The sequence below is a fragment of the Branchiostoma belcheri genome, unplaced genomic scaffold, assembly GCF_001625305.1.
Source record: "Branchiostoma belcheri isolate BF01 breed outbred unplaced genomic scaffold, Haploidv18h27 scaffold7, whole genome shotgun sequence".
In the NCBI taxonomy this organism is placed as follows: domain Eukaryota; kingdom Metazoa; phylum Chordata; class Leptocardii; order Amphioxiformes; family Branchiostomatidae; genus Branchiostoma; species Branchiostoma belcheri.
The window spans coordinates 1,562,570-1,589,236 of record NW_017804353.1 but is presented as its reverse complement, the minus strand read 5'-3'; the positions used below and the strand labels follow the sequence as shown (position 1 = coordinate 1,589,236).

The following is a 26,667-nucleotide window of genomic DNA, read 5'->3' as shown; positions in this document are numbered from 1 at the left end:
ATATATATATATATATATATATATATATATATATATATATATATATATATATATATTTTCACACTGTCAGTGTCGTCCTACCACCGACAGTACGACTTTTCCTAAATGTAACAGCTATAGCTGTAAGACGAGACGTACGCTGGCTTGTAAGTTTCTCGGTATACTCTTGATCGACAAGAGATCAATATAGTGTGACGAAACTATAACTGTCTTATGCGTCATTGTGTCGGTGTATCCATGCACGCATGATACGCATACACGTGCGTAACTTACCACAGGTACACTTACTCCGGAGTAATCATACATTTACTCCGAAGTTCATGTATATGCACATACGATATATCTACACATACACGATTCGGACCACCATGGCAAATATACTTACTTGCTACCAATACACTTACTCCGGAGTAAACATTTTACTCCAAAACGGAGTAATACTTACTCCGGAGTAAACATTTTTACTCCAAAACGGAGTAATACTTACTCCGGAGTAAACATTTTACTCCAAAACTGAATAATACTTACTCCGGAGTAACATTTTACGGAGTAATACTTACTCCGGAGTAATATTTTACTCCGGAGCAACACGTAGATTATATATAGAGAGAGATTGATAGATATAGATAGATAAATAGATATAGATAGATATATATAGATAGATAGATAGATAGATAGATAGAAATATAAACATAATATAGATATATGGACGCACACACACACACACACGCATGCATATGTAGACATAAACATATGTATAGATATGACTATGTATACATACAATACATATATATATATTTATTTATTTATTTATATTTATTATATATATATATATATATCTATATTTATATGTATATAGCATAGATGTAACAATAAACATAGGTATGTATAAATATATATATATATATATATGCATATATATGTTATATACACATACTATTATGCTAATAAGGGCGGCGCCAACGGAGCCGCCCGGAGCCGCCCGGATTATAGGACCTCTCCGGCCGTCATATTACTACTGATAAGACTGTCATTCGGTTTATAATATTATCAACTGAAGTCGTTTACACAAATGAGAATATTATTTGCATGATTTATGACAAAAATTCATAATTTATTAGAAAGGCCGACATCTGCTCAGGAGCAAATGCATGCAGCAAATGGCTTCACCACATGCCCCCTACAAAAATTGACCTATCCCACTTCACAGTGTGGTGAAGTCATAATAATATGTTTAACCACACCACGAAGCCATAATAAGTCATACATGTAAAAATCATTTAGCAAAGGTATAGTGTCTATAGTTTTATTTTGAAAGTTCATCTGTATTGTCATTTTGATAGAGGTCGTTATGAAAGAAGTTTGAACTATATTGGCCAATTTTATGGTAATGGTAAGGCCACACCGACTTGATTTTATGGATGACATCCTCTGAAGACCCCCAAACTAGTGCGCGCGGGCGACTAAAAAATTCGACCAAAAATAACAATGCTACTAAACCATAGGAATAGAAAGCTGGTATTGTGAAATCGCGGCAGTACATAGTGACGTACACAACAAGGCAGCACATGCCGGCTTTTGCCGAATTGTATCGGCACTGTACGTATGTCGTGAGTTCTTGAGACGTGGAGTTTTGGTAGCCTGCCGGGTGCCATCCTCCACAGTTACCACCGGCTCAGTATTGTCGCTAAGTACCATGGCTACGCAGGTTTAGAGCCATGCCAGAGCCTCGGATGACGTGATCTGTTATTTTTTTTAGAATAACCGAAAATCAGTGCGCGCGTGGATGTCATCCATAAAATTAAATCTTCTGTGTTGGCCATCACAGTTCAAACCTGTTTCATAGTGTCCTTAGTTGTTAGGATTTACCCCAGCAGCAGAAACGTGATAGGTTGAATATTGTACATCCTTCAGGTTCATCTGGGTCCGAGCCTAACGACAAGAGCCAAGCGGCCGACCCCGAACCTGCCTCTGCTGAGCCCGCTGGGTACATCCCAGGGGTCGGTCTGGGGAGCCCTGGTCAGTCCCGAGTCTGGACCAGCGCCGTGCTGAAAACCTACGCTGTGGTGACAATGGTCCTGATTTGCTGTCTGCTGGGAGTTACCATCTTTCAGGGTAAATAAATGAGCAATGTATCATTTTAAAATATTGTTAGTAGAAAATGATCAAAAACTGAACCTTCATTAATCATAATTGTCTGTCCCCTTCCCTACATTATTCGGTGTTCTCGTCCATTTATACAGCTATGAGCATGTCTGACCTGAAAATGACAGTCCGAAAGCTTGACCGGCAGACAAAGGGCGATCTGAAAGACCTGAAGCTGTCAGTCAACAAGCTCGACCAGAAGACAACTGATGATTTGTCGGGCCTGAAGCTGGCATTCAACAAGTCCGACCAGAAGACAACTGATGATCTGCCAGATCTGAAGCTGGCATTCAACAAGCTCGAAAAGAAGACAACTGATGATCTGTCGGATCTGAAGCTGTCGGTCAGCAAGCTGGACACGAAGATAGCCGGGATCCAGGCTAACGTCTCTGACTGGATTCATCGCCAGCAGGTATGAAGCGAATTCTTTTTGTAAAACATATCATGGCGTAGATGACATATTGGAGAGTTGGTGAATTCTAATCGATGTGTTACTAATTTTAACAGTAAAATCCAATATTATTTAATGACATATTGCCGCTGAGATGGCGAGTTAACGTACCGCAAATCTTAAAGCTATATTCATTGCTTCCATCCATTGCGAAACATGGCTGTTAAAGCAGGGCATTTGATTGGTTGTGTGTATATACCAGTCATGTTACAGTTACCTCTTGTTACTTTTATGCATTATCAATTTTGGTTGAACCTAAATCATTATTAATTAACATCTATGTTATATTTGATTTGATTTCTGTACTGTGACTAGTATTACTTAATTTCCTGTATTTATTTACTTATATATTATATTATATTAAGTTATAATTTATGTTATATCTGATTCTGACTCTCTGTACCTTTTGAGTTGTTATGATTTTATAATCGTCGGTGCCTTATAATCCCATATGGGCTGGGCGACGTATGGTTGAAATGACACGTAAATAAACATTCATTCATTCATTCATTCATTTACAGAAAGTGAAAGAGGACGTGTCGGCAAAGCTCGTGGAAAATGAGAAAGTTGTGAACAACGTTGCAGCCAGCGTGACACAGCTGACCAAATCAGGGCTTGAGAGGGAGAAGATACTCCAACGTCTGGAGAAGCTGGAGGACAACATGAAGAACAAACAAGACAAACCGGAGAAGGAGCGCGCTCCGATACGCCTACCAGGTAGGAAGGTTTCATTATATGGTGACCTAAGTGGTTTCATAATTCATTAGTCCAGTCTCCATCTTTTTGCCAAATGCATCATTCCCTTTGTCGGTTAAGCACAAATTAATGACTTACCAATAACTTCTAATACAAAAATCTAAGAAACGTAAATTTGTCCAACAAAAACTACCCTTTCATTAGGTTTTTAAATTTCTTAAGGAGGATTTAAATAAGATTAAGATGTAGAAACAGGTGCATGTATGAACGAGCTAACTTATTCAAAAGGAAATAAGGCAACACGGAAGTGTGGACTACGATACAAGTACCTAAAACATCTTGAAAGTAGCTATTACATCAATTAGGCAGTTCAAAGTTTTGGATTTTGATACTTTTTAAAGGTCAAGTCGATCACTTCAAGATTAGAGAAAAAAAGAATTGCAAAGACGATAATTTTGTGTAGACTACAGTGCCTGTGGTGTAAGTGCCATGCCTGACAATTTCGGTTTTAGCGACCTGTCCAGGCGGTTACAGGAAGTATCGCGAAGTCTGCTACAAAGCCTTTGACGTCAAGAAGACCTTCTCCGAATCGTCTGAGACCTGTCGGGCTGACGGAGGCACCCTCGCCATGCCCCGCGACGCCGGCATCGACGACTTCCTCGTCTCCTTGATGAATCAGAAATTCGACTTTTGGATCGGCTTACATGATAAGCGACAGGAAGGCAAGTGGGAGTGGATAGACGGCACCGCTCTGGGGACAGGCTACAACCGGTGGAGGAGCGGTAAACCGTACAACTTTTGGGGGAATGAGTACTGCGCTTTGTACTACAAGCTTCGCTCATCGGTCCGTTGGTGTTGGCATGGTTGGGATTGCAACAAAAGCTACCGTTTCATCTGCCAAGTCCTGCGGTCAGGTTCGTATTATTTTACAAACTGATATGATATTTTATGAATAATGCAGACATGTCGAGTTGACAAATACAAGTATGGAGTGTACAAACCTTAATGTTTTTTTTTCAAAGGACTATCAGTGCGTATCTGGTAGAACTGACTTGTAAAAATCAATAATTTGTACTAAATTATACATCATTCAACAATGATAAAGAATGGCAAATGAGACATAAATGCTAATTCATGATGCTGAAATAAAGTAAGCAGACAGGACTAGAGAAAGTACTGAAAACAGCCCTTTGCTAATCACAAATCTTTTATTCATCTTCCCTTCAGCTGCTCCAGGCAAGTAACCGGACGCCCATATATGGGAAGCGCCCCCGGCTACAGTCGTAAAACTTGGGTCCCGACATCCGGGTGCAGTGAAGACGACTTAGAAGTGACGTAGACGTAGAAACAGCCAACATCTAGTCTGAGGCAAGTTTAATTCCATGGACAGCACCACGGCGCTAGTCTGCTTACGTAGGAACTAGGGCTTTAAATTTTTAATGTCTTGAGATGATCGACATAAGAGTTCACAATTATTGCACTGTTTCAGATTTTCACCTTGCAATTTGAATGATAACAGAATAACCGATGCAATAACTTAAAATGGTACAGTGTTAGTTCGCCTTGCATCCAGGAGATCGACGATTCATAAAAATGTCTTCTAGAATGATTTCATTTTTCAGCGGTTTTACCCAGAGCATTACCACATAGGCCTAGGTTTGTGGAGGACAAGATATGAGGGGCCGGTCAATACATGTATATTGAATCCATGTATAAACGTAGAATTGGTAAGAGTTGTATACAAGTTGCCGATTGTATAGTGAAAGGATAGAACCGTGGGTGAAGTACAATGGCAGAGTGAATTAATTGTCTTATCATCATTGTTCATCTTACATGAGAAAAGAAATAAACATGACATATGCTGAAAGAATGATAAAAGGCCTGCCGCGACCCTTGGTCAATAAAATATTGCTGACACTGAGGACATGGGTGAGGCTACCCCTCTCCTGTATGCGTGCGCATCATAACATAATATTAAAGATGATACCGGCTAAACATGACCTTTGCAAAGAAAAAAAATCACGTAGAAAGTGTTGTGAGCTTAATTGGTCTGTGAGTGTTTCGAGTGGTTCTTGGAACGTCACTGTTTGGTACGCATATGGATGGAAGGGAGGCGAGTCTTTCTTCGTGCGTCTTTCTGTGTTGATTCAATTCATGTAATCTTCAGTGCCAACGTAAGAACCAGACAATTATCATGGGTGTGAAAAACAACAGATAACGTTCAAAACGCTACATTTCGGGTAAACAAGTTGGTGGCGAGAAGACGGCTGCCTGCGCTGCGATGGAAGAAAACGTCTACAAGGTGGCCTGCAACGTCAGCAATTCCTACAACGAGGATGCCAGCAATGACTACGAAGAGGCCTGCACGGTCTCTCCGTCGAGGGTTTCAACTACAAAGAGGGCCGCTGGCCTGAACCTCGCCTCAGACTCAGCAAAAGAACCAGGTAAGGATCTGTAAAGATCAGAAATAACTCAGAAGCGCCAGACATTCTTACTGCCACATACGAACTCACACTGTTACCGATAGAAATGTGATCGTCACCTGTTATGTCAAAATGTAGTACAACCTAATAAGCAAGGGCTCCAAGACGAAACTGTAGAAATTTTGTCAATTATGCAAATTAGGCCTTCTTTGTTAAGTCATTGGGTTGATAATATGATCAACTAAAGTAGTTTATACAAAAGAGGATATTATTTCCATGATTGAGGAGGAAAATACATAATTTACAATAGAAAGACTGGCATTTGCTCAGGAGCAAATGGCTTCACCACATGTCCCGTACCAAAAATGGACCTATCCCACTTCACGGTGTGGTGAAGCCATAATAATACGTTTCACCACACCACGAAGCCATAATAAATCATAGATCTTAAAATCATTTAGCAAAGGTATAGTGTCTCTAGGTTTATCTTGAAAGTTCATCTGTATTATCATTTTGGTAGAAGTCATTATGAAACAAGTTTGAACTATAATGGCCAATTTTATGGTAATGGTAAATTTGGGTGAGTCCGATCTTTTGTTTTGGCCAGTCCGATCTTTTGTGTCGGCCATTACAGTTCAAACGTGATTCTTAGTGTCTCTAGTTGTTAGAATTTACCCCAGCAGAAAAAAACGTGATATATTGAATATTGTACATTCTTCAGGTTCGTCTGGGTCTCTGTCCGAGCGCCAAGCCGCTGACCCCAGACCTGCCTCTGCTGAGACCGCTGGGTACATCCCAGCGTTCGGTATGAGCAGCCCTGGTCAGTCCCGAGTCTGGACCAGCGCCATGTTGAAAACCTACGCTGTGGTGACAATGTTCTTGATTTGCTGTCTGCTGGGAGTTACCACCTTTCTGGGTAAATAAATGAGCAATGAATATTTTTCTTAGAATATTGTTAGTAGAAAATTAAAAACTGAACGTTCTTTAATTGTAATTGTCTGTCCTCTTTCCTACATTATTCGGTGTTCTCTTCCATTTATACAGCTATGAAGATGTCTGACCTGAAGATGACAGTCCGAAAGCTTGACCGGGAGACAAAGGGCGATCTGAAAGACCTGAAGCTGTCAGTCAACAAGCTAGATCAAAGGACAACTGATGATCTGTCGAATCTAAAGATTGCATTAAACAAGCTCGACAAGAAGACAACTGATGATCTGTCGGATCTGAAGCTGTCGGTCAGCAAGCTGGACACGAAGACAGCCGGGATCCAGGCAAACGTCTCTGGGTGGATTCATCGCCAGCAGGTTAGAAGAAAATGCTTCTCATAAAATATATCAGAGCCTAGATGACATATTGGAGAGTTGATGAATTCTAATCGATGTCTTACTAATTTTAACAGTAAAATCCAATATTATCTAATGACATATTTCCGCTAAGATGGCGAGTTGGGGAACCGCATATCTTACTGAGCTATATTCATTGCTTCCATCCATTGCGAAACATGGCTGTAAAGCAGGGCATTTGATTTACAGGAAATGTCGGCAAAGCTCGTGGAAAATGAGAAATCTGTGAACAACGTCGCAGCCAGCGTGGCACAGCTGACCATGTCAGAGCTTAAGAAGAAGATACTGCAACGCTCGAGCAAGCTGGAGGACATGATGAAGAACAAACAAGACAAACCGGAGAAAGAGCGCGCTCCGATACGCCTGCCAGGTAGGAAGATTTCACAATATGGTGACTTAATTATTATTCATTAGCCCCGTCTAGCTTCTCATGCCAAATGCATCGTTCTCTTTGTCGGTTAAGAACAAATTAATGACTTACCATGACTAACTAGATTAGTGGAAAAAAGAATTGCACAAACGAGAATTGGAGTAGACTACAGTCTATGCGGTATAAGTGTCATGTCTCTCAATACCAGACATTTCCTGTTTTAGCGACCTGTCCTGACGGTTACAAGAAGCATCTTGAAGTCTGCTACAAAGTCTTTGCCGCCTTGAAGACGTTCTCCAAATCAGCCGAGACCTGTCGGGCTGACGGAGGCACCCTCGCCATGCCCCGCGACGCCGGTATCGACAACTTCCTCGTCTCCCTGATGAAACAGACATTCGACTTTTGGATCGGCTTACATGATGAGCGACAAGAAGGCAAGTGGGAGTGGATAGACGGCACCTCTTTGGGGACTGGCTACAACCGGTGGAAGAGCGGTCAACCCAACAACTATGGGGGAAAACAGCACTGCGCTTTGTACTGGGGATCGGGCAGGTCTCTCTCGTCGGTCTTTTGGTATGATGAGAATTGTAACATAAGCTTCGGTTTCATCTGCCAAGTCCTGCCATCAGGTTCGTATCATTTCACAACTGATGTGATATTTAATTAAGAATGCAGACATGTCGAGTTAACAGATACAAGTACTGAGTATACAAACCTTAATGTTTTTCCAAGGACTATCAGTGCGTATCTGGTAGAACTGTCGTGTAAAAATCAATAATTTGTACTAAATTACACATCATTCCAGAATGATAAAGAATGGCAAATGAAACATAAATGCTAATTCATGATGCTGAAATAAAGTAAGCAGACAGGAATAGAGAAAATACTGAGAACAGCCCTTTGCTAATCACAAATCTTTTATTCATCTTCCCTTCAGCTGCTCCAGGCAAGTAACCGGGCGCCCACATATGAGGGAAGCGGCCCCGGCTACAGTCGTGAAACGTGGGTTCCGACATCCGGGTGTGAAGACGACTTAGAAGTGACCTAGGCGTCACATGTACAAACAGCCTACATTCTAGGCTGAGGCAGAGACTTTCTTGTGTTGGACCAAAAGTTTAACCTTTCAAAAGCTTCCTTTTAAGTTGGATTTTTTTCTTTCCCACATATTTTTCTCTGCTGATTTTATTCATGCAATGTTCTGTCAACGTCAGAACCAGGCAATCATTGTGGGCATGACTGGGAAAAACGGGTAGTGTTGAACGTTTGACGCGTCACGTTTCGGGTAAACAAGCTGGCTGTGCGTCGGTGAAGGTTAGAGATCCAGGTAATACGATACGCCAAAAAACAGTTACTCAAGCAACTGGATATGATTTTGGAAACGGTCAGACGTTTCAGCTAGTATCCACTAGCTTTCGTCAGTGACTGAAAGACCAGAGGGGAAATGCAGGTTTATAAGCACAAACTATGGCATAAACAAGCAGGTTGTGGTTAAGACATCCTGGTGTGAGGAGAACTCAACGTTAGATGTTGCCAGACCTTACATGTAGAAACTACCAACACTCTAAGCTGAGACATGTTTATTCTACGCATAGGCACTGCGTGAGTCAGCTTAAAGGAGCAGTACGTAACATTAGGATGTTAATTTTAATTTTCTGGTAGTTTCTTTACAAAGTAAGTTGAAATACTACTGGTAGTAAAAATAATAAGCGGTTTGCAGAAGTTTCGTTTGCAGAAGAATAACGCAATGAGACCAAACAGTAAGGACATTAAAACGTACCCACCCAGGAACCTTTAAGCCACAGGCATTGACAGGCTTCGCATGTGACGTCTTTAAATTAATGTACTGGTATAAAAAAATCTATTGTGTGTACAAAAAAAATCTAATTTTCACCCTCTATAGTCCCAGCAAATAAAAAATCTAAAATGACTTGAATAGCGGGCAACACCCTTATTAATTAGGAAAAGAGAACGACTTGGTCAAGATAGTGAATGCACCATGTTACGTGTGCTGATTTGCATGTGAGAAATCAATGTCCTTAGGAAAAGGGTAGAGCATGGAAAAAATGAAAGCGACGATAACAAACAAATAAGGCACATAACGCGCTTTATTGTTGACACTGGGATGTAAAAAGTTGGCAAATCTCTTACTCTAAGCTACATCTACCTTACAGAATTGCAGTAAAACAAACAAATTACATTTCCATGTATTAATAACTAACATGCTGCAACTGTAACCGAACGTTAAAGATTTGGTGTATTTACAGATACTAAAACAAATAAAACTAATTGTAGTTGACTAAGTTCTATAACAGACGGACAATGACACAATGACGTTAAACCAACGGTGTCCTACCATGTAACCATTGTCTACACACTACATTGTTGTATTTTATACATGACTTCTAGCACTGACACTGACAGAAAAAAACAGTGAAAAAAGGGGTTTCACTTGCAAGAGAATAACAAAATAAGATCAAACGGTATAAACAGTTAAAACAATCCCACTAGGTAACCCTAATAACCACATTGGCAGGCTTTCGCCGATGTGTGTTCAAATGGGATCCTTAATATAGGCCGCTTGTGTCTCTTTAGATCAATAGGTCCAACAAAACACACGCCGCACTCCTCACACATGTGCACTAGTGTGAGTCCGCATGTGAGTCATTAGATTATCCAACCTGCTGAAATGCCTGCTGCACTCCTCACATCTGTACGGTTTCTCACCTGTGTGAATTCGCATGTGTGTTTTTAGACTACCCAGCCTGCTAAACTGCTTGCTGCATTCCTCACATCTGTACGGTTTCTCACCTGTGTGAATTCGCATGTGTATCTTTAAATTTGACAGTGTACTAAACGACCGCGTGCACTCCTCACATCTGTACGGTTTCTCACCTGTGTGAGTCCGCATGTGTCTCTTTAGACACGAAAGTGTACTAAACGACCGGTCGCACTCCTCACATCTGTGCGGTTTTTCACCAGTGTGAGTCCGCACGTGCTCTTTCAGATGCCCCAGCTCACTGAACTGCCTACTGCACTCCTCACACCTGTAGGGTTTCTCGCCCGCGTGGATCCGCAAGTGTCTCTTCAGATTACCCAACTCACTGAACTGCTTGCTGCACTCTATACACCTGTACGGTTTCTCACCAGTGTGAGTTCGAACGTGCCTCTTTAGATCACCTAGCTCAAGAAAACACCTGCCACATTCCTCACACCGGTAAGATTTCTCGCCTGTATGAGTCCGCACGTGTCGCTTCAACGCACTCAGGTAGCGAAACTCCTTGCCACACTCGTCACACATGTGGGTACGCGGAGAATCCTGCTCCCCATGTCCACTCTCTCCCTCCTCTTGTTTCAGGTGAGATTCAGCTCTGCTCGCCATGTTGGTCAAACTCGTAACCCTGCAGGAACTATGTAAGTATAGCATGTCATATATTTTATTGAATTGACGTGTGAACTCGCACCGGTTATATTGAGAAATGCATCTAAACATGCCATATCACGTAACTGATCTTGTTCAAATCACTCAAAACTGAAAGCCATAGCATAGCATACTCGCAACACCAGATATCATACAAAGGTATCGTACAAAGCAGCTCCACTAGATTGCAAATTAGATTGCAAACATACTTACCCAATATCATTCAAGATACACGTACGACACCCGACACAAAACATGTGTCAGTCGATTTAAATTATAAAACAAGGCGCTACGTGGCAGAACTGATAGCAAGTAAAAACAGAAAAAGAAAATCATAGTCGGCACTTACCAAGATGCACGGACGCTTCAAAGTACTGCACGATGTTTTCACGACGGCACAGATCCTCACGACTGCAGAGTCAGTACTGACAGAAACAGAGCAGGGACGCGTTTATATAGGGGCTGGGTGGGTAGATAAAACCGGTCCTATGGGTTTTACTTGATTATAAAACAAAGGAAAGCGCCATGCTGATTTGCATACGAAGAATCAGACAACATTATTCGTAGCAAAAAGAGATCGAGTTCAATCACCGTGCTGATTTGCATATGGAATCAGACAGCATCATTTGTAGTAAAAAGACAACAAGTTGGAGACTAACAATAAAGTTGGTGATCAATAAAAGCAGCAACATATTATGTGCCTGAATTTATTGTTGAATTTATCATGTTACATCCGCTGATTTGCATATGGGCAAATTAGCCAACATCCTTAGGAAAAATTCAATGAAGAAGACAGATTACTTGTTTTTATTTATTGGTGAAACTGAGATGCAGAAAGTTGACAAATCTCTACTAGCTACATTTTACAGAAAACAAACAATAATTTGATGCCTTACTAAAGTAACATGCTGCAACTACATCTAAATCGCTAAGAGCTACAAGTGAATCTTACAAAACACATTGAAAACAAACAAAACTTACCAACATTTTGAGGCATTTAGAACTAACTAACATGTATGGTGCTAACTAATTCTGCATCAAGACCGATTTGAAGTACCTGGTACCGCGACACAGCGAGTGTAGGTGGTCAACAAAGGTCTTACCTGTCTTTCAAAACTGCCCAGAGTTGATACAGAGCCGAGGTAAGGTGGACTCGCCTCAGATTGGAGAGAACAACAAATTATGACACCACACGCACGGCTCAAAAATGGCGGTTCAGCGTTAGCATAGGTCAAACCAATCGAGGGCAAAGGTTAAAGGTGAAAAACCTGATTGCCCGGGTCAAGGATTCTGTTGTTACGGACGCCTTGTCGAATATTGCATTTTTCTGGTATATCAGTTTAAACGATTATCCATGCTACAGCTAATACAATTATAGTAAAATATAGACGAAGAAAAATTAGGAAAAAGATATTTGCGAAGATGCCTTAATGATGATGATGACTAGTTACGAGATATATGTGAACGCACCATGTTACGTTTGCTGATTTACATATGAGAAATCAACAAAAGGGTAGAGCATGGAAAAATGAAAGCGATAATGATAAACAAATAAGGCACATAACGCGCTTTATTGTTAAAACTGACATGCAAAAAGTTGAAAATCGCTACACTCTAAGCTACATCTAGCCCACAGAACTGCTGTCAAACAAACAAACAAATTACATTTTCAGTAGTTGACTAAGTTCTACAACAGATGGACAATGAAACATTGACGTTAAATGAACGGTGTCCTGTCATGTAACTATTGTCTAATTACTACACTATTGCATTTTGCACACGACTTCTAGCTTTAATCAACAGGCTACGGAGCATGCATCAATCGTGATATAAAATCACCGCTATTGTTTACCAGTGTACCAGTGGAGTCATGTAGACTAAGAGAGAACACAAATACAAAGAGAGTACACTAATACAATGAGATCAAACAGTGAGGACATTTAAAACATCGCCACTCAGTAACCTTTACAAAGAATGTCGAAAGACACTGACAGTCTTTCACGGGAGTGCTTCTTTCACTCTTACGAAAGCTTTTGTTGCATTTTTAACACATCTACGGTTTCTCCGCTCTGTGAGTTCGCCCGACGTGTCTCTTTAAATTGCTGCTTGTGGTGAACTGCCTGCTGCACTCCTCACATCTGTACGGTTTCTCACCTGTGTGAGTCCGCATGTGTATCTTTAAATGTGACAGTGTACTAAACGACCGGCTGCACTCCTCACATCTGTATGGTTTCTCACCTGTGTGAGTTGTCATGTGTCTGTTCAGATTATTCAGATCACTAAACTGCCTATTGCACTCCTCACACGTGTAGGGCTTTTCACCTGTGTGAGTCCTCATGTGACGCTTCAGATGACCCAGCCTGCTAAACTGCTTACTGCACTCCTCACATCTGTACGGTTTCTCACCTGTGTGAGTCCGCATGTGTATCTTTAGATTAGCCAACAGACTAAACTGCCTGCTGCACTCCTCACACCTGTACGGTTTCTCACCCGTGTGAGTGGGCATGTGTTTCTTCAGATTACCCAGATCACTGAACTGTCTGCTGCACTCCTCGCACGTGTAGGGTTTCTCACCGGTGTGTGTCCTGATATGAGACCTCAGGCCAAACAGCGTACCAAACCACCTGCCGCATTCTTCACATTGATATGGTTTCTCACCTGTGTGAATCCGCACATGTTTCTTCAGATTACTCAGCAGACTGAAGCTTTTGTTACATTCCTCACACCGGTAAGGTTTCTCTCCTGTATGAGTCCGCATGTGTCGCTTCAGATCATTCCGTTTAGGAAACTCCTTGTCACACTCGCCGCACTTGTGAGAATCCTGCTTTAGATGCCCATTCTCGCCCTCCTCTTGTTTCAGATGGAATTCAGCTGTCGCCATGGTGATCTGAACCTACAGCAATAATATTAAATTCAACATTAGAGATTTGATTTTGATTAGACAACAAATGGGCGCCAAAATAACTCCCTTTTTTTAAGGAGACAATACATTCGAGGAACAAAACACCACAGTTTTTATAAGACACTTTCACAGCTACAACACAATAAAACCATAAGAAATCTCCTGAATCTGGTTTCACACTGCAACCTGATGGAGTGACTTCTTTAAATGCATAATTCGGTATGTTAAGGATTCAAACAGCCAGTTTAGCATCAATAGCAAAGAAAGAATTCGAAATGTAGAAAAAGAGTTCTTCGCCTGTATATTTATAATATACGTGACCTACAAAAAGATGTCACATGACAGTAAACACAGGAAAACAAAATTACAGCCGGCACTTACCAAGATGCACAGTACTGCACGATGTTTTCACGACGACACAGATCCTCACGGCTGCAGAGTCAGTACTGACAGAAACAGAGCAGTCAGGGACGCGTTTATATAGTGACTGAGTAGGTGGATAAAACCGGTCCGGTGGGTTTACTTGATGAAGAAACAATGTCACATGTGCTGATTTGCATTGGGGAATCAGACAACATCATTGGCCAATAGGAACATCACTTAGAGACCAAACAAGAAAGACAACATCATATTACTTGTCTGAATTTATTACCAAAACCAACAGCTACATTTAGCTTACAGAACACTACGAAATGAAAACAAACAATACTTTGATACATGTAAAACAATGTAAAATTATTGTAACATGTTTGGTGCAAGTAATTCTATGTAGTAGATCTACGACGAGTAGTCAAATAGTAGAAACTTCAGTTACTAAAACAAGGAAACCTAGCCAGCTAAGTCCTTTAGCAGACGGACGATGATGCCTTGACGTCAAAAGAGCGGTGTCCGACTATGTTACCAACCGTCACTACAAAAAACCACAATCGCATTTGCACACATACATTTCTACTTCTAACCAAAGGTCTACAAAGCATGCAACAACGATCGTAAAAAATACGTTACGTTACTGGTTTTACGATGAAGTCATTAAGAGAGTACAAAACTGCAAAATAAGAGTTCACATTGTTAAAGAATACCACGAGGAACTGACTTCTAAAACGACTCAGTCTGTTCATCAAATACAAACATTGCTACAGCTCCCTTTATCGCTACATGACGAAATACTTGCACAGCTTTTTACACCAAATTTTCGCCGATTTAGATTTGGTTGCATTTTTCAAAAGTGTACAGTTTTCAGTGTGGGAGTTCGTACGTGTCTCTTTAGATTTGACAGTTGACTAAACTGCTTCCTGCACTCTTTGCAAATCTACGGTTTCTCACCCATGTGACTTCTCATGTGCGTCTTCAAACTACCCCGCCTACTGAACTGCCTGCCGCACTCCTCACATCTGTAAGGTTTCTCACCAGTGTGAGTCCGAATGTGCTTCTTCAGACTACACAGCTCACTGAAGTGTCTGCCACACTCCTCACACCTGTACGGTTTCTCACCGGTGTGAGTCCGCACGTGTCTCTTCAGATCACTCAGTCGACTAAACTCCTTGCTGCATTCTTCACACCTGTAAGGTTTCTCACCTGTGTGAGTTCTCATGTGTTCCTTCAGATGACTCAGCTGACTGAACTGCTTACTACACTCCCCACAACTATACGGTTTCTCACCTGTGTGTGTCCGCATATGTGTCTTTAGGCCTGACAGTCGACTAAACTGCTGTCTACATTTTTCACACCCATACGGTTTCTCACCTGTATGAGTCCGCTCGTGTCTCTTCAGACTACCCAGCAGACAAAAGCCTTTCTTACATTCCTCACACCGGTAAGGTCTTTCGCCTGTATGAGTCCGCATGTGTCGCTTCAGATCACTCAGGTAACGAAACTCCTTGCCACACTCGTCACACTTGTGGGTACGTGGAGCATCCTGCTCCCCACGCCTATTCTCTCCGTTCAAATGAGATGCATATCCGGTAGCCATGTTAAACTACTGGTCCTGCAGGAATGACCAAAAAAAAATCAATATTTCATTTAAGTAAATATATCAGATGTTCACGAAATTTATATGGTGTATACTGACAAATGCACATAAACATGTATCGGTTTTGGTTTGTAGAAATTTATTTTAGGGTTTGTGTGGCGTTAACAGTGGTTTCAATGATTCAAACAGGCAGATTAGCATGAATAGCCAAGAATGAAAAGTAAGTTCTTCGTCCGCCGATTTATAAAGTAACTTAAAAATAGATGCCACTTGGAAGTTACAGATAAAGAAAATACTGGAAAATCTGTCACTTACCAAGATGCACTGACGCTCCAAAGTACAGCACGATGTTTTCACGACGACACAGATCCTCACGGCTGCAGAGTCAGTACTGACAGAAACAGAGCAGTCAGGGACGCGTTTATGTAGGGACTGGGTGGGTGGATAAAACCGGTCCGGTGGGTTTTACTTGAATACGAGACAAAGAAAATTATCATGTTACACGTGCCGATTTACATAGGGAGTGGAATCAGACTATATCATTAGACAAAAAGACAATCAATTGGACAATAACGATAAAGACAACACATTTTAATTTATTGTTGAAACTGAGATAAAAGGGATGATTTTTCTGCATACAATGGGAACTGTTTCGTTGGACAGGCTTTTATTCAATAGGGACTGAGTGTGTGGATAAAACCAGTCCGGTGGGTTGATTACGCAACAAAGGAAAGGACCATGCTGATCTTCATACAAAAATCAGACGTCATTCGTTACGGTAGTAAAAAGAGACCGCCATATTTCACATGATCTCACATGACTGAGGATTTCAGGGTAATGTACGCCACTACTAATGATAGAGATTGAGAGACAACAACATATTACCTGAATTTATTGCTGAAATTGAGAAAGTTGACAAATATCTAAATACTCCAGTTGCATTTTACCCACTAGTTCTTGTTCTAATCAAGGTCATTATACTGTATAATGTCCTTGTTCTATATCAAGGACATTTGCTAGTATCACACGATTCACAACCGAACAAGTACCTGGTACCGCGACACAGCGAGTGTAGGTCAACAAAGGTCTTACCTGTCTTTCAAAACTGCCCAGAGTTGATACAGAGTCGAAGTCAGGTGGAAATCGCCTTAGATTGGAGAGAACAATGACACCACACGCACGGCTCAAAAATGGCGGTTCAGCGTCAGCATAGGTCAAACCAATTGAGGGCAAAGGTTAAAGGTGAAAAACCTGATTACCCGGGTTGTGTAGTTACGGACGCCTTGTCAGATATAAGGAATTATGTCTGGCATATCAGTTTAAACAATTGTCTATTATACAATTATAGCAAAATAGAGAAGAAGAAAAATCACAAAAAGAAGAAGATATTTGCGATGGGGATGCCGTAATGATGATGACTAGTTACGAGATTTTTTTTTTATTTATTCCAACATGCAAATATACAATACATAGTGGTGACGCACTCAAGCTACATACTTATATTCACGTCACCACTAGACATAAAATAAAAATCACATCACAAAACACAAAAACATGGGAATCGTCCAGGTAACGAGATACAGATAGTTACGAGATATATGTTACACACTGGTCTACAGGGTAAAAAGCATGGGGACAGGGAACATGGAAAAATGACGGCGATGGTGACCAGTAAATACGGCACATAACGCGCTTTATTGTTGAAACTGAGATGCAAAAAATTGGCAAATCTCTAACAGCTATATTTAGTTAACAGAAACAACTCTAGAAAAGAAGCATTTTTTACTTCACATTTTACAAACAACATTAGTGTGCTACAACCGTAACTAAACGCTAAAAATCTAGTATATTTACAGATTCTAAAACAAAGAAAACTACATTTCGGCGAATTAATAACATACTTCACAAAACGCTACAGATCTGGTATATTTACATGCCTGTATGTGTACATGTAGTTGACTAAGTTACAATGACACAAAACGGGTTTAACGAACGATGTCCTACCATGTAACTATTGTCTAAATACTACACTTTCGCATTTTAAACACGACTTCTAGCTCTAATCAACAGGCTACGAAGCATGCATCGATCGTGATACTAATATACCGCTACTGTTAATTACATGTAGCTGTTAATACTATAACATTGGAATCGTGTATAGAATACAGTACTGACAGAAAACAACGGTAAACAAGCGGCTTCACTTACAATAGAATAGCATGCATCAAACAGAAAGATTCCGTTGCATTTTTAACACATCTACGGTTTCTCCGCTCTGTGAGTTCGCCCGACGTGTCTCTTTAAATTGCTGCTTGTGGTGAATTGACTGCTGCACTCCTCACATCTGTACGGTTTCTCACCTGTGTGAGTTTTCATGTGCTCCTTCAGATGACCCAACTGACTGAAACGCCTGCTGCACTCTTTACACCTGTAAGGTTTCTCCCCTGTGTGAGTCCGCATGTGTTTCTTCAGATTACCCATCAGACTAAACTGCCTGCTGCACGCCTCACATCGGTACGGTTTTTCACCGGTGTGGGTCCTGATATGCAACCTCAGGTGATTCAGCGTACCAAACCACCTGCTGCATTCCTCACATTGATACGGTTTCTCCTCAGTATGAGTTCGCATGTGTCTCTTCAGAATACCCATCGTGCTGAACTGCTTGCTGCACTCCTCACACCGGTAGGGCTTCTCACCAGTGTGAGTTCGTATGTGAGTCTTTAGATTAACCAGCTGAACGAACTGCATGTTGCACTCCTCGCATTTGTATGTTTTTTCACCAGTATGAGTCTGAATATGCCTCTTTAGATCTGTCAGTGTACTGAAATGCTTGCCACACTCCTCACACTTGTACGGTTTCTCACCTGTGTGAAACCGCACGTGTCTCTTCAACTGACTGAGGAAGCGAAACGCCTTGCCACATTCGCCACACTTGTGGGTACGCGGAGAATCCTGCTTTCCACCTCCACTCTCTCCCTCCTCTTGTTTCAGGTGAGATTCAGCTCTGGTTGCCATGTTGGTCAAACTCGTAACCCTGCAGGAACAAGTATAATTTAATGGAATTTAGAATATTCTATACGTGCGGAATCACGCCGTTATACTGAGAAATTCTTCTAAGCATACTGTTACAAACATCATGGCAGATTCAGAACACGGCATATCATACAAAGGTACACCACTGTAGTATCTTACAAAGCAGCTCCACTAGAGAACAACTCCAACGAACCCAATATCATTCAAGATATATGCACCATACTCGTTATATGATGAATCTAACACAAAACCTTCGTCGGTTGATTAAAAATGTAGCCTACAATAAGATGCCCTGTGGTGATATACATGAAAATAAAATCATAGTCAGCACTTACCAAGATGCAGAGACGCTCCAAAGTACTGCACGGTGTTTTCACGACGGCACAGATCCTCACGGCTGCAGAGTCAGTACTGACAGAAACAGAGCAGTCAAGGACGCGTTTATATGGGGACTGGGTGGGTGGATAAAACCGGTCCGATAGGTTTTACTTGATTACGAAACAAAGGAAAGCACAATGCTGATTTGCATAGAGAAGAGTCAGACAACATCGTTCGTAGTAAAAAGAGACCGAGTTGGAGACTTACAATAAAGTTGGTGATCAATAAAACAACAACATACTACGTATTACTAGTATTACGTGTCTGAATTTATTGTTTCATGTTACATGCGCTGATTTGCATGGGGGCAATTCACACAACATCAAGAAAAATATCAATAAAGAAGACAACTCTTTCCTTTTTTTTATTTATTGGAAAAATTGAGATGCCGAAAGTTAACCAATCTCTAACAGCTTCATTATGTATCTTACACAACACTTAAAAAGAAACAATATTTACCAACATTCTAGTGCATCTAGAACTACCATATATGCTGCTAACTAAGCTAGATTCTAAGGATCTAGTGCTGTGTGCTTTGTTAAAAGTAAATCAAAGAAAAAAAGTTACCTAAGTGCTATAACAGACGGACCATGCGCCTTGATGTCAAACTAACGGTCTCTTACCGTGTAACTCTGTCACTATTGTCAGTCCACAGTCACATTTTACACATTCTGGTTCTAACCAACAGCCTACGGAGCATGCATTCGTAAAGAAAACAGTAAATAAAAGCTCAGGTCACATTGCTAAAATTGATCTACAAACCTCTCTACTGACTCCAATCATAGCACACAATAATACCTAAAAGAACCAAAGACAACTACATGTAATTGACAGACGTCGAACGAGCGATGAATCTCTGCCACTATTGTTCAAACTCCACGTTCGTATTTTACACTCTACTTGAAGTACTTCTTTCGACCAGTCACACTTCAAAGAAGCCAAGTGACAAGCTTCACTGGGTCAGTCTACTGAAGAAGACCAGAGTGACTGGTCGAAAGCTCTAGGTTTTAACTTTAAACATGTAACTACCAACACAGATGACCTTTTGTGATAGTATAAGAAAACTTGTTTACAGATTATTGAAAAACTGCACTCTCGCCTTTTTACACACTATACATTGGACTTCTCGTCCTAAGAAACAGATTACAGGGCAATCGGGATATAAAATCGTTGTTTTCGTTGCATTTTCACACATGTTCGATTTCTCTTGCGTGAGTCCGCATGTGCTTCTTTAAACTTACTAGCTGAATAAACTTTCTGTTGCACTCCTTGCATACGTACGGTTTCTCACCAGTGTGAGTCCGCATGTGTGTCTTTAGATTTCCCAGCTGACTAAACTGCTTGCTGCACTTTTTACATCTATACGGTTTCTCACCCGTGTGAGTTCTCATATGAGTCTTCAAGTTACTTAGCGTGCTGAACTGCTTGCCACACTCCTCGCATCTGTACGGTTGCTCACCTGTGTGAGTCCGCATGTGGGCCTTTAGACTACGCAGAAGGCTAAACTGCATTTTGCATTCTTCACATCCGTACGGTTTCTCACCCGTGTGAGTCCGCATGTGCTCCTTTAGATGGACCAGCCTGCTGAACTGCTTACTGCACTCCTCACATCTGTACGGTTTCTCCCCTGTGTGAGTCCGCATGTGAGTCTTTAGATTACCCATCCTGCTGAACTGTCCGCTGCACTCCTCACACCTGTAGGGTTTCTCACCCGTGTGAGTCCGCATGTGTCTTCCAAGATCTGACAGTGCACTAAACTGCATGTTGCACTCCTCACACTTGTACGGTTTCTCTCCAGTGTGAGTCCACATGTGCTTCTTCAGATTACTCAGCGTGCTGCACTGCTTGCCGCAGTCATCACACCTGTACGGTTTCTCACCAGTGTGAGTCCGCATGTGTGTCGTCAGACTACCCAGCTCACTGAACCGCCTGCTACAATCCCCACATTGATAAGGTTTCTCACCTGTGTGAGTACGCATGTGCTGCTTCAGATGACTCGGGTAACGAAACTCTTTGACACACTCGCTACACTTGTGGGTACGTGGAGAATCTTGCTCCCCACGCCTATTCTCTCCGTTCAAATGAGATGCAGCTCTGGCAGCCATGCTAAACTACTGATCCTGCAGAAGTGAAAAAAATAAATATATCTGCTTCAAAGGGGTCATGAAATTTTTATGGTGTGTAAGTTGCATACTGACAAATGCACCTAAACATGTCAGTTACATGTATCGGTTTTGGTTTACAGAAATTTATATTCGGGTTTGTGTGGCGTTAAACCTGGTTTCGATCATCGAAAATGATAATGATTCAAAATGGCAGATTAGCATGAATAGCCAAGAATGAAAAGTAAGTTCTTCGCCCGCCGATTTATAAAGTAATCTACAAATGGATGCCGCATGGAAGTTACAGATAAAGAAAATACAGGAAAATTCGACACTTACCAAGATGCAAAGGACGCTCCAAAGTACTGCACGATGTTTTCACGACGGCACAGATCCTCACGGCTGCAGAGTCAGTACTGACAGAAACAGAGCAGTCAGGAGCGCGTTTATATAGGGACTGAACCGGTCCGGTTGGTTAATTACGCAACAAAGGAAAGCACCGTGCTTATTTGCATAGGGGATATCAGACAACAATCACTTAAAGAGTAAACAATATAGACAACATTAATCATATTACGTGTATGACTTTATTGCCAAAACTGCTGTACATCTGCAATGAATAGTACCGATAGTAGAAAATGTAAAAAGCAGAATTACAGTTAATAAAACAAGGAAACCTAGTTATATAAGTCGGTCTATGACTTCAAACAAGTGGTGTCTGATTATGTTACTGTCTATCACGCCACAATCGCATTTCCACACATTTCTTCTAGTTCTAACCAATTGTCTACAGAGCATGCAACGATCGTGATAGAAATTGCGTTATTCTTAGCATTACATTGGAGTCATGTAGAGAGTTCAAAACTGAGTAACTAAAAGAGTAACTAAGATCAAATTAGATGAAAAGAATAACACGGGCAACTGACTTCTCAAATGACCCGGCCCGTTTATCAAATACAAACATTGCAACATAATGAAAGATCTACACGGGTTTAACACCAGGACGAAATTTTTTATTGCATTTTTCACACATGTAGGACTCCTCATGTGTGAGTCTGCATGTGCCTCTTTAGATTTGATAGTTGGCTAAACTGCTTGCTGCACTCCTCACACCTGTGGGGATTTTCGCCTGTGTGAGTCCTTATGTGTCTCTTCAGGTGATTCAGCTCCCTGAATTGTCTGCCACACTCTTCGCATCTGTAAGGTTTCTCACCAGTGTGAGTCCGTATGTGTCTCTTTAGATCACTCAGCTTAACAAAACATCTGCCGCATTCCTCACATCTGTACGGTTTCTCACCAGTGTGAATCCGCATGTGTCTTTTCAGATTACCCAGCTCGCTAAACTGCATGCTGCACTCCTCACACGTGTAGGGTTTCTCACCGGTGTGGGTTCTGATATGCTTCTTCAGATCACCCAGCGTACCAAACCACTTGCTACATTCCTCACATTGGTACTGTTTCTCACCTGTGTGAGTCCGCATGTGAGTCTTTAGATTACTCAGGAGACTGAAGCTTTTGTCACATTCCTCACATCGGTACGGTTTCTCACCAGTGTGAGTCCGCATGTGTCTCTTCAGACTACCCAGCAGACTGAAGCATTTGTTACATCCCTCGCACCGGTAAGGTTTCTCACCCGTGTGAGTCCGCATGTGTCGCATTAGTTTACTCCGTTTAGGAAACTCCTTGCCACACTCGCCGCACTTGTGGGTACCGGAAGAATCCTCCTTTCCACGTCTGCTCTCTCCGTCCTCTATTTCTAGACGGAATTCAGCTGTCTCCATATTGGTCAAACCTAAAGGAATAAGGTACAATTGTACATTAGAGTTTTTCCATGAAGAACATTAACGTATAAATGTTTGTGCAAAAAGTCTGCAAAAATTGTGATCCTGATTAGACCAGTATAGCAAAATCGGGTATTGAAAGTTGATCTAAAATGTACACATAGGCAGATCTACAATCTAACCTACTAAAAAGTGCAACATGGCAATACTCATAGTTAAATACTAGTAAGATAATACAGGAAAACAAAATCATAGCACTTACCAAGATTCTCAGACGCTCCAAAGTACTGCACGATGTTTTCACGACGGCACAGATCCTCACGACTGCAGAGTCAGTACTGACAGAAACAGAGCAGTCAGGGACGCGTTTATATAGGGACTGAGTGGGTGGATAAAACCGGTCCGATAGCCTCTACTTGATTACGAATCAAAGGAAACTATAACATGTTACATGTGCTCATTTGCATAGAGGGAATCAGACAACACGTCCAGACAGACAACACCCACGATATGAAGCTAGAAAAGAAACAAGAAAGCCAATACACATTACGTGCTTTGAGTTTTACTTGATTACGGAACAAAGGAATCCACCATGCTGATTTGCATGGAGAAGAATCAGACAACATCATTCGCAGACAAAAGAGACCGACTTGGAGACTTATAATAAAGATGGTGATTAATAAACACATCAACACATTACATCTCTGAATGTATTGTTGAAACTATCATGTTACCACTCACTGTATATTATATATAAATTTCCTTGTTCTATGTCAAGGACATTTTCTCGTATAATGCAGTATATTTACAGATACTAAAACAAAGAAACTACATTTCGACAAATTGATAACAGTAAGGCTAAAGGCTAAAGCTCTAGATTTGCATGCCTACATGTAGCTGACTAAGTTAGCACACTGACAATGACACATTACGGTTAAATGAACGGTGTCCTACCATGTAAATGTTGTCTAAATACTACACTTTCGCATTTCAAACACGACTTCTAGCACTAATCAAAAGGCTATGGAGCATGCATCGATAGTGATATTAAAACACCGCTATTGTTTACTTGACAATGGAGTCGTGTAGACAGTACACTACAAATAGAAAAACAGTAAATACCTTGGCAAAAGAAACACAATGAAATCAGACAGTACTTGCATTAAAACGATCCCACTATCTTACACAGCGGTTGACAGACTTTTGTCGATATGGGTTTTCATGTTGGCAATCCGACGGAAGCCTCCGTTGCATTTTTAAGCCATGTGCGGTTTCTCCGCTCGGTGAGTCCTCACGTGTGTCTTTAAACTTCTCAGTCTGGTGAACTGCCTGCTGCACTCCTCACATCTGTACGGTTTCTCGCCAGTGTGAGTCCGCATGTGTGTCTTTAGATTTGACAGCTCCCGAAACTGCTTTCCGCACTCCTCACATCGGTACGGTTTCTCGCCTGTGTGAATTCTCATGTGTTTCTTAAGATTAGCCAGATCTCTGAACTGCTTACTGCATTCCTCACAATTGTAGGGTTTCTCTCCTGTGTGATTCCGCATGTGCTCCTTTAGTTTATCCAGTCTGCTGAACTGCATGCTGCACTCTTCACACTTGTACCGCTTTTCACCAGTGTGAGTCCGCATGTGTATTTTCAGACTATCTACCCTACTGAACTGTCTGCCACACTCTTCACACCTGTACGGTTTCTCACCTGTGTGAGTTCTCATGTGTGTCTTCAGATCTCCTGAACTGTCTGCTGCACTCTTCACACCTGTAAGGTTTCTCACCGGTGTGGGTTCTGATATGCAACCCCAGCCTTTTCAGCGTACTGAAGCACATGCTACATTCCTCACATTTATACGGTTTCTCACCCGTGTGAGTCCGCATGTGAGTCGTCAGATTGCCCAGCTGACTGAAGCTTTTGTCGCATTCCTCACATCGGTAGGGTTTCTCTCCTTTGTGAAACCACACGTGTCGCTTCAACTCACTCAGGTACCGAAACTTCTTGCCACACTCGCCGCACTTGTGGGTACGCTGAGAATTCTGCTTTCCATGCCCACTCTCTCCCTTCCCTTGTTTCAGGTGAGATTCAGCCCTGGTCGCCATGCTGGTGAAACTCGTAACCCTGCAGGAACAAGTATAACATAACTATATTACGGAATTTAGTATCTGGTAAATGTGCGGACTCTCACCTGCTATATTGAAAAATTCATATAGAAATGTAACCGATCATTGCATATTCACAACAAGTGAACACGGGATATCATACAAATGAGATATCATACAAATATACATAATGCATACATATGTGTATAATGCATGCACCATGGTCGGTCGTACAACAAGGAGCCACATGGCAGTACTGATAGCAAACAAATACAGAAAAAGAAAATACTTACCAAGATGCACTGTCACTGACGCTCGAAGTACTGCACGATGTTTTCACGACGACACAGATCCTCACGGCTGCAGAGTCAGTACTGACAAAAACAGAGCAGGTCAGGGACGCGTTTATATAGGGACTGGGTGGGTGGATAAAACCGGTCCGGTGGGTTGATTACGCAACAAAGGAAAACACCGTGCTTATGTGTATACTAGAAAAATCAGACATCATTCGTAGTAAAACGAGACCGCCATATTAGCCTGACTAAATCTGCGCTCCAAGCGGCCGGCCCGGTATTACACCAGCCGCCCCCTGGTGTAATACCGGGCCGGCCGCTAGGAGCGCAGATTTAATCAGACCATATTTCACATGATCTCACATGACTGATGCTTCCAGGATAATGTTCGCCACTACGAATGATAGCGATTGAGAGACCAAGGAGGTTAAAACTTTTTTTAACCTCCTTGGAGAGACAATCTAAATACTCAGTTGCATTTTACTCACTAGTTCTTGTTCTAATGAAGGACATTATACTGTATAAATTGTTTTTAAAAATTTGGAAGGGGGGGTGAAGATCTTGGATTTTCTACTGTCTGACTCCCCTTTCATTATTATCCAAGGGCCTTGAACCCCCCCCCTTCATCCAGGAGCCTTGGCCCCTTAAAAATTCTATCCAAGCGACTTGACCCCCTATAGTTTAATCCAAATCCAGAGTTAAACCCCCCTCAATGGAAATCCACACTCACTAACCCCCTTATGTAAAATCCGATCTCTTCAATCCTCCTACTCGAATCATGTCAACTCGGTCAACTCGGTCAACTCGATCAACACGGTCAACTCGGTCAACTCGGTCAACTCGGTCCACTACCCTGGTCAACTCGGTCAACTCGGTCAACTCGATCAACTCGGTCAACTCGGTCAACTCGGTCCACTACCCTGGTCAACTCGGGCAACTCGGTCAACTCGGTCCACTACCCTGGTCAACTCGATCAACTCGGTCTACTACCCTGGTCAACTCGGTCAACTCGGTCAACTCGGTCAACTCGGTCAACTCGGTCAACTCGATCAACTCGGTCAACTCGGTCAACTCGGTCCACTACCCTGGTCAACTCGATTAACTCGGTCCACTACCCTGGTCAACTCGGTCCACTACCCTGGTCAACTCGGTCAACTCGGTCAATTCGGTCAACTCGGTCCACTACCCTGGTCAACTCGGTCAACTCGGTCAACTCGGTCAACTCGGTCCACTATACTGGTCAACTCGGTCAACTCGGTCCACTACCTG

The 26,667-nt window shown here is 41.8% G+C and overlaps 9 protein-coding genes and 1 pseudogene across 10 annotated transcripts in view; 3 read left to right on the top strand and 7 right to left on the bottom strand.

The window, feature by feature from the left end:
* The window catches only part of LOC109484306 (dentin sialophosphoprotein-like), a 2,651-nt gene extending 528 nt beyond the window's left edge, over positions 1 to 2,123 (top strand). The window contains exon 2 of the mRNA XM_019787562.1: positions 1,915 to 2,123. Within this exon, the coding sequence (XP_019643121.1) occupies positions 1,915 to 2,123 (209 nt within the window). The remainder of the gene's footprint in view (positions 1 to 1,914) is intronic.
* A 128-nt stretch (positions 2,124 to 2,251) lies between these two features.
* On the top strand, positions 2,252 to 4,579 carry LOC109484305 (C-type lectin domain family 4 member M-like). Its single transcript, XM_019787561.1, has 4 exons — positions 2,252 to 2,557; positions 3,118 to 3,313; positions 3,805 to 4,136; positions 4,520 to 4,579. The coding sequence occupies exons 1-4, from the start codon at positions 2,252 to 2,254 to the stop codon at positions 4,577 to 4,579; spliced, it is 894 nt and encodes a 297-aa protein (XP_019643120.1).
* A 994-nt stretch (positions 4,580 to 5,573) lies between these two features.
* Positions 5,574 to 8,465, top strand: LOC109484304 (hepatic lectin-like). Its single transcript, XM_019787560.1, has 6 exons — positions 5,574 to 5,736; positions 6,437 to 6,535; positions 6,760 to 6,811; positions 7,274 to 7,428; positions 7,653 to 8,001; positions 8,366 to 8,465. Exons 1-6 carry the CDS (start codon positions 5,574 to 5,576, stop codon positions 8,463 to 8,465), a joined length of 918 nt encoding a protein of 305 aa, XP_019643119.1.
* Positions 8,466 to 8,869: 404 nt separating this feature from the next.
* LOC109484586 (gastrula zinc finger protein XlCGF49.1-like) lies at positions 8,870 to 11,242 on the bottom strand. 2 transcript variants are annotated; one of them, XM_019787910.1, is made up of 2 exons: positions 11,196 to 11,242; positions 8,870 to 10,835 (listed from the first exon to the last, which is right to left on the bottom strand). In XM_019787910.1, the coding sequence occupies exon 2, from the start codon at positions 10,805 to 10,807 to the stop codon at positions 10,055 to 10,057; it is 753 nt and encodes a 250-aa protein (XP_019643469.1). In that variant the 5' UTR covers positions 10,808 to 10,835; positions 11,196 to 11,242; the 3' UTR covers positions 8,870 to 10,054. The 2 variants fall into 2 exon arrangements, with proteins under 2 accessions (XP_019643469.1, XP_019643470.1); XM_019787911.1 differs by having other exon boundaries at positions 8,870 to 10,826; positions 11,196 to 11,240.
* Positions 11,243 to 12,398: 1,156 nt separating this feature from the next.
* LOC109484579 (zinc finger protein 678-like) lies at positions 12,399 to 14,176 on the bottom strand. Its single transcript, XM_019787902.1, has 2 exons — positions 14,130 to 14,176; positions 12,399 to 13,739 (listed from the first exon to the last, which is right to left on the bottom strand). The coding sequence occupies exon 2, from the start codon at positions 13,725 to 13,727 to the stop codon at positions 12,900 to 12,902; it is 828 nt and encodes a 275-aa protein (XP_019643461.1). The 5' UTR covers positions 13,728 to 13,739; positions 14,130 to 14,176; the 3' UTR covers positions 12,399 to 12,899.
* A 474-nt stretch (positions 14,177 to 14,650) lies between these two features.
* Positions 14,651 to 16,079, bottom strand: LOC109484593 (zinc finger protein 436-like). Its single transcript, XM_019787917.1, has 2 exons — positions 16,033 to 16,079; positions 14,651 to 15,732 (listed from the first exon to the last, which is right to left on the bottom strand). Exon 2 carries the CDS (start codon positions 15,715 to 15,717, stop codon positions 15,058 to 15,060), a length of 660 nt encoding a protein of 219 aa, XP_019643476.1. The 5' UTR covers positions 15,718 to 15,732; positions 16,033 to 16,079; the 3' UTR covers positions 14,651 to 15,057.
* Positions 16,080 to 17,393: 1,314 nt separating this feature from the next.
* On the bottom strand, positions 17,394 to 19,172 carry LOC109484585 (zinc finger protein 678-like). The gene is made up of 2 exons (XM_019787909.1): positions 19,086 to 19,172; positions 17,394 to 18,751 (listed from the first exon to the last, which is right to left on the bottom strand). The coding sequence occupies exon 2, from the start codon at positions 18,730 to 18,732 to the stop codon at positions 17,977 to 17,979; it is 756 nt and encodes a 251-aa protein (XP_019643468.1). The 5' UTR covers positions 18,733 to 18,751; positions 19,086 to 19,172; the 3' UTR covers positions 17,394 to 17,976.
* A 994-nt stretch (positions 19,173 to 20,166) lies between these two features.
* Positions 20,167 to 21,295, bottom strand: LOC109484569 (zinc finger protein 239-like). Its single transcript, XM_019787892.1, has one exon. The coding sequence runs from the start codon at positions 21,231 to 21,233 to the stop codon at positions 20,316 to 20,318; it is 918 nt and encodes a 305-aa protein (XP_019643451.1). The 5' UTR covers positions 21,234 to 21,295; the 3' UTR covers positions 20,167 to 20,315.
* Positions 21,296 to 21,986: 691 nt separating this feature from the next.
* LOC109484599 (zinc finger protein 678-like) lies at positions 21,987 to 22,936 on the bottom strand. Its single transcript, XM_019787924.1, has one exon. The coding sequence runs from the start codon at positions 22,886 to 22,888 to the stop codon at positions 22,274 to 22,276; it is 615 nt and encodes a 204-aa protein (XP_019643483.1). The 5' UTR covers positions 22,889 to 22,936; the 3' UTR covers positions 21,987 to 22,273.
* A 998-nt stretch (positions 22,937 to 23,934) lies between these two features.
* Positions 23,935 to 26,667, bottom strand: part of LOC109484303 — a 17,508-nt pseudogene continuing 14,775 nt past the window's right edge.